This window comes from Nylanderia fulva, unplaced genomic scaffold (assembly GCF_048542155.1).
Source record: "Nylanderia fulva isolate GAGA-0341 unplaced genomic scaffold, ASM4854215v1 Scaffold55, whole genome shotgun sequence".
Lineage (NCBI taxonomy): Eukaryota > Metazoa > Arthropoda > Insecta > Hymenoptera > Formicidae > Nylanderia > Nylanderia fulva.
This window is the reverse complement of record NW_028190643.1, coordinates 525,305-537,138: the sequence shown is the minus strand read 5'-3', so window position 1 is coordinate 537,138 and position 11,834 is coordinate 525,305. Positions and strand designations below refer to the sequence as shown.

The following is an 11,834-nucleotide window of genomic DNA, read 5'->3' as shown; positions in this document are numbered from 1 at the left end:
GTAAACATTCATTGAATTGTAATATTGGATGCATGCAAATATATTTTCTTTAGAAAATTTACATTACCTTTTTAATTTACGAATGAAAAAAATAGAACCAACACTAAAATTATTTGGATCTTGGTATTTAGATTGTTATACATATATTTATATAATTGAAACTGAAAGGATGGAAAAGACACTTTAGAAAATAATTTTATATGTATTATTAACCTTATATCTATTTTTTATTAATATGTATTGGACAATTTCAGTACAGGATAATCTTTGTTGACATACTGAAAACTCCAGTATATGCCATCTTATCGTGTCTTGATATATATATATATTATAAATATATATATTTTATATATGTATATATATATATATACATTCTTTATTAGTGTACATATATATTCTACATATACATACTTCAACTAAAAACTTTTATATGTAATAATTCAAATCAAATTTAAACCTGACAATGTCTTATCAGTTACATAAATAAAAAATAAGACAAATAATATTCAAAATAAAGCAGCAATATCAAAAATACAATAACAAAATAAAAATGACATAAGACTTCGCAAATTGCACATGAATAGAGATCATATTTCACATTCAAGAAAAAAAAATAATTAATTGCATTTTATGACGAATATTAAATGACCTCTTCCCTTTTAATGGGAAACCTCCCCCGTGCTAATTTGTATCGAGAAAAAGACCTTGTAAAGAGTCGTCTAAGAATAATAAGATATTACAACGCAATATTCTCGTATGCGAGCACTTTTTACCTCTGCTTTTCTTATACATTAGATTCTGTTAAAAATAAAAAAAATGAAATTGCACATTTCATTGCTTACGCCCAGCAGCGTTTCGTAGCCAATTTCTGACTGCATTTAAGGCATCTTCCAAATCACTGGTAGGAAATTTTAATAGCATAACTCCTAGAAAAAAAAGAAATATTTATGAATTTTTTCTACAATAAACTTAAGATGAAACAAAATATTGAAAAGAAGATAAAATACCTTGAAATAATTCCCATAGTTTCAGTTTCTTAAATGGCCTTTTATTAACTTTAGCCTTTTGAGGATTATGACCATCAAAGTTGAATTGTTTCGCTAAGGAATTAGTCATCAATTTGGTCATAAGTCTTGATGCTACAATTTTTTCATTATCACCTAACGGCAAACTCTTCAAATAGTAACACTGTAAAAAATATAAACACCGGGAAAAATCATTAGCACCTCTCTTTGTCAACGTTACACACACACACACACACATTTATTTATTTATCACTCATGTTAATAAATAAAAATATACTTGTATGATATATTTAAAAATATAAGAAGCATAGCACAAATAATGTTAAAGAATTATTATAATAACTATAATAAAAATTGTAATAAAAATATATTAGGTTATATAAGCATATAAAATATTACTTACCGCTGCCGACAGATTTACATCTTTAGATAAAAATTTGTCAAACTCTTCGAGATTTTTCATATCATTTAAAGGTAAAGGAGGTAGATTTGAAGGTCTAGTAATGATAGCCTGTTCCGGAATCAAACATTTATTTAAGTTCGCTTGGTTCATAATAATGACGTCAAGCTTGCTGCTCATGTCGTCTAAGTTCTTTTTCAATGTTATAAAATGTTGATCAAAATCTGAAAATATATATGTAAACATAAAATGACAAATTATTAAAATATACATATACACATTACATATATATATATATATATACCCAGACAACACAAAATGTTCTTTGAACATTCTTCGACCATTTTGTGCTGTCTGGGATATATATATACATTCACATACATATACACATGTGTATGAGCAAACAATCTAATATACCTGCACTAAGAACATTTGTCAAATTACGAACAGGTCGCTCTAATTTTTCTTTGGAAGAAAGTGGGCTGCTCTTTTCTTCTTGTGCGAGTAGTGTAGTATCTTGTGAAGTATCATCATTTACTGATGGTGATTGAGACAAAGAATTTATCGGATTATGTTCTCTTTTTAATTCCAAATTCAACAAAGAAGGAGATTTCTGTGGGTTTCTAAGCGGATCATCTGATTTCCTTGAAATATCGGACTCTGTCGAAGGACTCATATTAGATCTTTCAGAATAGTTGTTAGAAGGACCTGGTGTAATTTTTAAGGAAACTTCAGAAGCTGTAGAGGGTTTAGATTTTTTAACCTTTTCTTTGGTTTTTGTCTTAGTGTTATCAAACAATTCTCTGAGCTTATTAACTGCAGTCTTCTCTGGAGATTTCACAATTTTTGATGTAGAGGAAGTCTTCATGTTACGTTGACAAAGAAAGGTGTTAGATGTAGATTGCTTTCCTGATGATGGTTGTAAAACTTGTGAATGTGCAGCAAATAATGTAGTATTATTTTTCTCATTTTTTTTCATAGCCTTTTTTCTTTCATTGATAATCTTTTCAAGCAATCGTTCACGAGTATTTTCTGATCCTGTAGATTCACTTGAATCTTTTGCAACTTTCAGTTTTTTTATGCTTGAGGAATCTTCAATAATATGTCTTTTGTATTTAATATGACCAGAATTCTTATCAGTTGAGATAGAAGTTCCAGGAACATGGATTGTTGGTGGTGAAGGAATGCTACACTTTTTTTCCTTCAATTGATCTTTTACACACTGATCATTATCAGATTCCTCTGAAGACGTGAATGGTTTTACTTTTTTCTTCCTCTTTCCTCTTCCCATTTCTTTTCCAGTATCAGTCTCATAGGCTGAAGCATACTCTATTATTCCTGTTAATCCTTTTCGCGCTTGAAAATATGTATCTAGTGCAACAAACCATATTATTAATAACTTTTAAACAGGCAGAAAAAAGAAGATATAAGAGAAAATTGCTCACCATAGTATCTTTTAACTTCCACTGTATAAGTGGGCCAATTTGATTCCGCATTTGCTTGAGTTCGAACTAATGTCCCTGCTATAGATTTATCTTCTGGCCAGAATATATTTCCAATCCTATTTTCATCTAAATCTTCAAGCCATTTTGAAAGAGCCACCTCGTAACATTCATCATCAGTTTCTTCATCATCAGTAGATAAGAATTTCACAACCATAAACTGCAAAACACATAAAATTACAATAAGCATAAAATATAAAAACTTTTTTCTTGTCACTTTTTCATGTCACAAATTACACTTTCCACGTAATGACAAATGGTTTCATTTGAAAAAATTTGTAAACCTATACTAAGATTACTACTTATATTGCATACTTTAACAGAAAAAATCTCAAATATTATTGGAATAATATTGTATGGAGAAGAGGAACACATAAAAAACAATCATCGGAATAGGGCATTAACCAACATTTAGCATGAACATCATGCAATGGCACAATGAACCTTTCGTCATCTATTTGAGAAACTCTCACAATACCTAATCGAGAGGATGGAAAAGGATATGTATAAAAATCGCCTATATCCTGAAACTTGTTACAAACAAGCATCACTCTTCTCTCTTGCTTTACAATGTTCCTTAAAATGTAAACATTTCCATCTGTTGTGCAGAAGCAACAGTTCTTTATATCAATCCGTAATACCATACTATCAATAGAAAGACACCGAAAGTGTGTTCCTGGTAATTGTTCTTCTGCATCCTCATGTCTGTGAGAAAGGTGAATAATCTTCTCTTTAGCTTTTAATTTAATTTTTATTGCTCTGACTCGTTCTAAATCCCGTAATACAGCTTGTTGCAGTGGTTTATATCCAGATTTTAGGCTACTTTTGATTGATTTTAAGCGATTTTCAAACATAAAAGAACTAAAATTCTCCAGAGAACCATGCTCTGCACATTCTTGAGCTAAATGAGAAAGCGAATGAACATTATATACCACAAAACGTTTCCCGTACAATTCTATACAATGCTTAATAAATGCTCTAAGAAATTCATTAGCAAAGTCATTCAATACATTAACATGTAAAGGACTAGAGAGAATATACAGGGCAGCTTGAAGTAAGAGATAGTTTTTATAAACATTTTCTTGCAAATTATTTCGAAATATTAGGAGTCCATCATAAAGACATAATCGTCTCTCTTCTGTAGCTTTGTACATTTTCCAGTCATCAATTGATCTTGGTAGTCTGCAAAAATCACTTGGACAGAAATCCCTCAAAAAATTTAGATTGTTAGAAATATTTTTTCTGGAGAACTTGTTAAGTTTCCATGGCCCATTTCATTGCATCCATACCATCAATAATCGTTTGAAAACTCCATGCCAAACTAAATGAAATGAATCCAATCTAAATTGAGACACCATTCCTGTACCTACTCTCTCTAGAATAGAACGGCCTATATGATGAAGTGGATCTTCTTGAATAATAAATGAATGATCAGTTCGCAATGGAGCATTCAGATTTGTATAAACTATACGATCCGCAACATATTCACCAACACATGTGCATTTTTCACAAGCTCCATAACCTCCATGACTAACACAGCGTTTCACCAATGAGCGAGCTGGTGCATCAAGAACATAATTTCTTATTATGAATGGATATGTACAATTATCCCGAATATATCCATTTTCCAATAAATCTTCGAGCTCATTTACGAATTTGTGCAGATAAAAATGTATGTCAACAGGATTATGATCACCAAAGTACAAACCAATAATAAAAGGCTCATTTTCTGTATTTACTAAATAACCTAAAATTGGCCAAACTTTTAATTTAGAACTTTTAGACAATGGAAGGCCATCCATATTGATATCAATAATAACAGAATTGTAAATATTTAAATATTCATCAAGAAGCATGTTGTCAAGGTTTGTTCTTATACTCTTGTACCACATTTGAGATCCATCAGGTAATCGATCAATATCTAAATCTCGAGAAGTTTGGAGTAAGGTTTTGTAGCTTTTAGGTAAGATGGGAAACAATACTCTCAATCTACGAAGTAAATCATTTAACTTCTTCATAGATAACACACCTCCTTCAAGGGCCCACTCCCTCAATGTTTTTAAAACATAGCGTCCTCTCTGTTCGTCATTTTCAAATTCAATCATTAAATCATCATTTTCTTCATCGTTACTATATCTGTTAGCATCATTAATTTCAACACTTCCTTCGCTGTCATTATTCTCATCTTCAAAATGTAATTCACTGTCATTGTCATTATTATAATTATTGTTATCATCCATATTTTCATTTTCAAGTTGATCGATAGATGCATCAGATTCTGTTGATACTTCAGAATTTGTTTCTAATAAAGAAATATCTTCAATCCCTGGAATGGGCAGCATTTCATTATTCTCTTCATCGGATGAAACCTCTTCATTGGATGAAACCTCTTCATCGGATGAAACCTCTTTATCGGATAAAGCCTCTGTCTTGTAGACAGTAGTAATTCGATTTCTTAAATCGTCCAATTTTCTTTGATTCCTACATTGCCTAACTAATTCATTAATTATTTGCTTGTTCGTATTTCTACGACGATTCCTACTTTCCTATGATAGATGTAAAAATAATACAAGAACAACATCAGTACTAAAATATATTGCTTATACTGCATTCACAATAATGTTATGTAATAAATTTTGATAATAAACTTTAAATAAATAATAGCAAAAAAGAAGCAATAGTGACAATATTATTATTAATAATTCCGTATATGTTGAGGTTAGTTAAAGAGTGAGTTAAAGAAAAGTGTATATATAAGAGCATACAATATTTTTAATTAAATAAATCAAAATAATTTATTAATATATATATAAATTATGAACTATTTATATGAAAATTGTAATTTATTTATGAAACAATTATAACCTACAGACGACTTGAGGCACAAAAGTAAAAAGTAGATTATTAAGAAATTATAAATTATGAAGCATTTACCGGTGGACTTTCACTCATTTTTGTTGGTGATGACTTCTTTATTAGAATAGCAATCGATCCAGCAGACTTATTCTGTAACTTTTAACGCATGCGTTATAACTATAATTCATTTGTTAACCATGAATTCGTCGACGATACGACGACTAACGCATGCGTTACAGTTATAACGCATTTGTTAAAAGTTACAGAATAGGCCTCTAGAAGAACAAATATTATCACAAGCACAGTTCAACATTCAACGAACTTCAACGAATGATCATCGATCACGGAACAATAACAGAATGAGTTCGTTAACTCGTTGCGTTAAGTTGGTACTATATTTAGTCGCAAGGCGGTGTCGCAACTCGCAACTTATCTTTTATACGACAGTTAAATCAAAATAAGCGTTATCGAACCAATCATTTAAATAATTAAAGTTATATTTTCATATAAAGTTTCCTCATACATAATTAGTAAATATATATATAATAATTAATTTACCTTTATTTTTATAATTAATTAATATATTACACACACAAAGAGAAATTATACAACACAAATAAAAAAAAAATATATATATATATATATGGATCACATATATATTTTATATATAAATTTTAATATATGTTCTTTTACATGAAAAGTATTTTATTATGGATTAAAATGAAATGTTTATTGATGTCTGGCCTGATTGTTTTAGCAAATAATATCGACGTCTAGTCGACGTCTAATTTGAACTGAAAAAGTTATAGACGTTATTTACGTCTAATCGACGTCGATCCGATTTCTTGTTTCTCCCTGGGTTAGCGAAAGAGAGGAGGAGCAGTATGGGATGTATAGAGGATTTCTTGAAAAGGAAAAGGGAAGAAGGGGGAGAGGAGGATAAGGATGAAGAGGAAAGAAGTCTGAGAAGGAGCAAAAAAACAGAAAGGCTGAACAGAGAAGTAGGGGGGATAGAAAAGGAGGAGTTAAAGAGGATGATGGAGGAGATAGGAAAGAAGATTAGAGAGAAGTTGGGTGAGGAAATAAGAAAATTGAAGATTGAAATATGGAAAAAGGAGGGGGAATGGAGAGAAGAAAGAAAAGAAATGGGAAAAAAGATAGAAAGACTGGAGGAAAGGGTGATAGAGTTGGAGGCAAGAATAGAAAAGAGAAGTAAAAAGAAAGAAAGAGAAAGAGAGGGGGGAGAAGGAGGAAGTAAGGGGTTAGGTGAGTCAATAATGGGGAAAATGAGAGACATAGGAAAGAAGTTAGAGTGGAAAGAGAGAGAAGAAAGAAGGAATAACATCGTGATAAGAAGAATAGAAGAAGGGAAGGAAGATATAAAAGAAAGAGTGGAGAAAATAATGAAAGAAATAGGAGCGGAAACGGAAATAGAATGGATAAGAAGGTTGAAAGGAAAGGAGGGAAAGGAAGGAGAAATGGTGGTTGTAAGACTAGGCAGCAGAGAACAAAAGAGACAGGTAATGGAAAAAAAGAGTCTGTTAAGAGGAAAGAGGGTGAGGATAGAGGACGACCTAACATGGGAGGAAAGAAAGATGAAATGGAGAATAATGGAAATTGCGGAGGAAGAAAAGAGGAAAGGGAACAAGGTGTGGACAAGCTACGGTAGGATAAAAATCAATGATGTTTGGTGGAAATGGGAAGAGGAAGAAAGAGTGCTCAAGAACTGGAAAGGAGAAATTAGAGAAGGAATGGAGAAAATGGAGGTGGAAGAGGGGGGCATGAAGACAAGAATGGAGGAAAAAAAGGGATAGAAGAGGGGAGAAGAAGAAGGAAGGAAAGGAGAAGGGAAGAAGAGTAGTAAGAAGAGAAAGGAGGAGGGAGAAAGGGAGACGGAGATAGAAAGAAGAAAGGAGCAAGAGAGAAAGGAAAAAGGAGAAGTAAGAGAGGAATGGAAGATAAGTTTTTGGAATGTGGCAGGGTTGAAAAACAAGGAAGAAAAATTCTGGAAGGAAATAGAGGATTGGGAGGTAGTGGTGATGATGGAAACATGGATAGAGGAAAAGGGGTGGGAGGCGATTAAAAAGAGGTTACCGAAAGGATATAGATGGGAGAAGCAAGCAGCAAAGAAGAGAAAGAAGAAAGGAAGACCGATGGGGGGAATGATCATGGGGGTAAAGGAGGAGAGGGGAAGGATAAAAGTATCAGGAATGGGAGAAAAGGCGGAGGGAATAATGATGGCGGATTTAGAGGTAGGAAGAGAGAAGTGGAGGGTAATAGGTATATACATTAACGGGGACATGGAAAGGAAAATGGAGGAAATGAAGGAATGGATGGAAGAGAAAGAAGAAGACAAATGGACGATTTTAGGAGGAGATTTCAACGCAAGGACAGGTAGAAGGGGGGGAGTGATAGGAGGAGAGGAGGAAGAGGAAAGAAGATCGAAGGACAAGAAGGTAAATGAGGATGGGAGGAAGTTGATAAAAGAGCTAGAAGAAGTGGGATGGGGAATTTTTAACGGAGGGATTAGAGGGGATAGGGAGGGGGAGTACACATATACAGGAGGAAGAGGGGAATCGGTGATAGACTATGTGGTGGGAGAGGATAGAGTAAAGGAAAAGATAAAGAGAATGGAGGTGGGAGATAACATAGAGTCGGACCATCACCCTTTGATTGTAACTTTAGAAAGAAGAGGAGGTGCTGAAAAGGGGAAAAGGAAGGAAGGAAAAGGAATAAGAAAAAAGGGGAGATGGACGAAGAGGGGAGGAGAAAGAATAAGAGAGGAAATAGAATGGGGAGAGGGGTGGAAAGAGGGAATAGAAGAGGAGCTAGAGGAAAAAATAGGAAGGATAGAAGAGGAATTGAGAGAAGGAGAAAAAGAGAGTGGAGAAGGAAAAAAGAAAGGGTGGTGGGATGAGGAATGTGAGGAGAAGAGGAAAGAAGTGAGGAGAAAGCTAAGGGAATGGAGGAAGAAAGGAGGAGGAGGAGAAGGATACAGAAAAGAAAGGGCAGAATATAAGCTAATGTGTACAGGAAAAAGGGAGGAGGAGAGGATAAGATGGTACAAGGAAGCGATAGAGGCAAGAACGGAAGGAGAGGTATGGAAAATTATAAACAGGGAAAGGAAGAAGAGAGAAGGAGTGAATGAGGAGATAAAAGCGGAGGAGTGGAAGGAATATTTCATGGACCTATTGGGAGGGGTAGAGGTTAAAGTTGTAAGAGGAGGAAAAGAGAAAAGGGACAGGGATGAGGAGCAGGAGATAAGCAGGGGGGAAGTAAAGAGGATATTGGGAAAATTGAAGAAAGGAAAAGCAGCGGGGGAGGATGGGATACCGAGTGAGGTATGGAAATATGAAGGAGAGAGGGTAGAAGAGTGGGTATGGGAAATGTGCAACAGAGTCTGGAGAGGGGAAGGATGGCCGGAGAGGTGGAAAGAGGGGATAATAGTACCACTGTTAAAAAAGGGAACGGGGAATAGGGTGGAAAACTACAGAGGGGTGACTTTGATGCCAACGTTATATAAGGTGTATGTGGGGATTCTAACAGAAAGGTTAAAGGAGGAAATAGAGAGGGGGAATATGTTGCCGGAGAGTCAAACAGGCTTTAGGAAGGGAATGGGGGTGATTGACAGTATATATGTGCTAAACTACCTGATCAATAAAAAAGTGAAGAAGAAGGGAGGTAAGGTAGTAGCGACCTTCATAGATCTGAAGGCGGCGTTTGACTCAGTGGATAGGGAGGTGTTAATGGAGGCGATGAGGAAGAGGGGGGTAAGAGAAGGGTTAAGTAGCAGGATAGAAGAGGTATACAAGGAAACGAGGAGTAAAGTAAGAGCGGGGAAGGAGGAAGGAGAAAACTTCTGGACGGCAAGGGGTGTGAGGCAAGGTTGTCCAATGAGCCCACACTTGTTCAATTTGTTGATAGCGGATATAGAGGAAGTGCTGAAAAAAGGAGGCTGGGGAGGAGTAAAGTTGGGAGGGGAAAAAGTGCACTGCTTGGCATATGCGGATGACATGGTGTTGTTGGCGGAGGAGGAGGAGGGGATGATACATATGTTGGGGAAAATGGAAAATTACATGGATAAAAAAAGGCTAGAGGTAAATGTGGATAAGACAAAAATAATGAGGTTTAGAAAGGGGGGAGGAAGAATGAGGAAAATGGAGTGGAGATGGAAAGGGAAAAAATTAGAGGAAGTGAAAGAGTTCAAGTATCTAGGATATAAGTTACAAAGGAATGGAGGACAGGAGGCGCAGGTGAGGGACAGAGTGAGGAAAGCAGGAGCGGTGATGAGACAAGTATGGGGTATGGGAAAGAGAAGATTTGCAGGAGACTGGATGAAAAGAGTATGGTTAATGGAAAGGTTGGTGGGAACGGTGATGAAGTATGGGGCGGAAATATGGGGGTGGAAGGAGAGGAGAGAAGTAGAGGCAATGCAGGAAAGATGGATTAGGTGGACGTTAGGAGTAGATTGGTGTACGCCGGGGTATATGGTAAGAGAAGAGATAGGAAAGGATAAATTCAGGATAAGAGCAGGAAGAAGAGCGATAGGGTATGAGAGAAAATTAGAGGAGGGAATGGGAGGAAGTTTAGCGAGGAAATGCTATGAGGAGATGAAGGAGAGGGTAAAGGAAGGAAAGGAAAAAACGGTGTGGGAGGAAGAGAGGGCAAAATTTTTTGAAGGAAGGGGGATAGAAGAGAGGGAGATGGAGGAAAAAGGAGAAAGGGGGAAGGAAGTATATGAGGGATGGGAGCAGAAGGACAGAGAAAGGCGAAAGGAGGAAAGATGGGAGAAGATAAGAGAGTCGAGATACAATAGATGGTATGGAGAATGGAAGGAGGAGGGTTTACCGGAATACTTGAGAAAGGGATGGGGGGAAAGCAGATGGAGAAGGATAGTGAGGTATAGAATGAACAATGAAATGAGGGGGGCGAGATACTGGGAAGAGGAGGGGAAAAGAAGATGCAGACTATGTGGGATGGAAGATGAAACTTGGGAACATGTAATAGGAGAATGTGGGGGAGAGGGGAATAAGGGAAACTGGTGGGAAAAAATGAGGGAAATACTGCAAGAAGGAGGAGAGGGAGAAGGGTGGATGAGGGAATTAGAGAAAAAGAGGATGGAGGGGAGGGTGGAAGGGGAAGAGGAGGAAGGAGGTATGAGGAGAATGTGTGAAAGTATGAATGAGGTGTTGGGGAATGTATGGGGAACTGGAAGCCGAGGCGAAGCGAGGAATAGGTTAGGGACAGCTCTTTCTCTCTCTTAATTAGTAAATAGGTAGATTAAGTTAGAGATAAGATAATAGATGTAAGAGTAGAATGTAAGAGTAGTCTATAAGTTAAGATTGTAAGAATTTTGTAAGGTTTGGGTACGCTCCTCAAAAGCGCCTTTAATCCCTGAGGGGGCAAATAAAGTATTGAATGAAATTATCGAAATATACAGAAAATAAAGAAACTTTTTAAAATAAATCTAGCTACATTGAAATAAATGTCAGAAAAGTAAACTTTTATATATACATATACATATATACATACATATATGTGACCTTCGAATGACCTTGGATACAAAATCTGGTATAGCCATCTTATTCCCCCCTTCGAACCGTACAACTTTTGTCTCAAACGTTTTTCAATCCCACGTGTTTTTCTCAATTTATTTTAATGCGTCAATTAAAATTAAACACCCTGTATATATGTAAATGTATATATATATATATATATATATATATATATATATACATATATATAATTTCGAAAAATAATGATTTCTGAAAAATAAAGCAGTCACTTGCTTATTTTAAATAGTTATTAGTAATAGAAATATTATAGTAGTAATAAATAGTAGTTACAATAGTACAATAGTAGTAATAATAGTTATAAAGTTACAGTAGTAACAAAAAAAGATACTTTATGCCAAAGACGATCCATTCGTCTGCTAGTTGTTTCTAAAATATCTTCTCTCAGAACGATTTGCATGTGCGTTCTGGTTATTAAAAAAAGATATTTTATACCAGAAACGATATATTCGTCTGCTAGTTGCTTTTAAAAATATCT

At 35.1% G+C, this 11,834-nt stretch overlaps 1 protein-coding gene across 3 annotated transcripts; it reads right to left on the bottom strand.

Moving 5' to 3' along the window:
- Window positions 1-205: 205 nt before the first annotated feature.
- On the bottom strand, window positions 206-6,172 carry LOC114942572 (uncharacterized). 3 transcript variants are annotated; one of them, XM_085487447.1, is made up of 6 exons: window positions 5,862-6,172; window positions 2,871-3,087; window positions 1,843-2,796; window positions 1,429-1,649; window positions 1,008-1,188; window positions 206-926 (listed from the first exon to the last, which is right to left on the bottom strand). In XM_085487447.1, the coding sequence occupies exons 1-6, from the start codon at window positions 5,877-5,879 to the stop codon at window positions 832-834; spliced, it is 1,686 nt and encodes a 561-aa protein (XP_085343573.1). In that variant the 5' UTR covers window positions 5,880-6,172; the 3' UTR covers window positions 206-831. The 3 variants fall into 3 exon arrangements, with proteins under 3 accessions (XP_085343573.1, XP_085343574.1, XP_085343572.1); XM_085487448.1 differs by lacking the exon at window positions 5,862-6,172 and adding an exon at window positions 4,957-5,022; XM_085487446.1 differs by lacking the exon at window positions 5,862-6,172 and having other exon boundaries at window positions 2,871-4,190.
- Window positions 6,173-11,834: the final 5,662 nt, after the last annotated feature.

Coding starts and splice junctions, on each gene's coding strand:
- LOC114942572 (XM_085487446.1), bottom strand. CDS start 3,117: ATGCTTATTGTAATTTTATGTGTTTTGCAGTTTATGGTTGTGAAATTC. Junction 2,797..2,870: donor GGAAGTTAAAAGATACTATG/GTGAGCAATTTT, acceptor TTGTTGCACTAG/ATACATATTTTCAAGCGCGA. Junction 1,650..1,842: donor GACAAATGTTCTTAGTGCAG/GTATATTAGATT, acceptor ATATATTTTCAG/ATTTTGATCAACATTTTATA.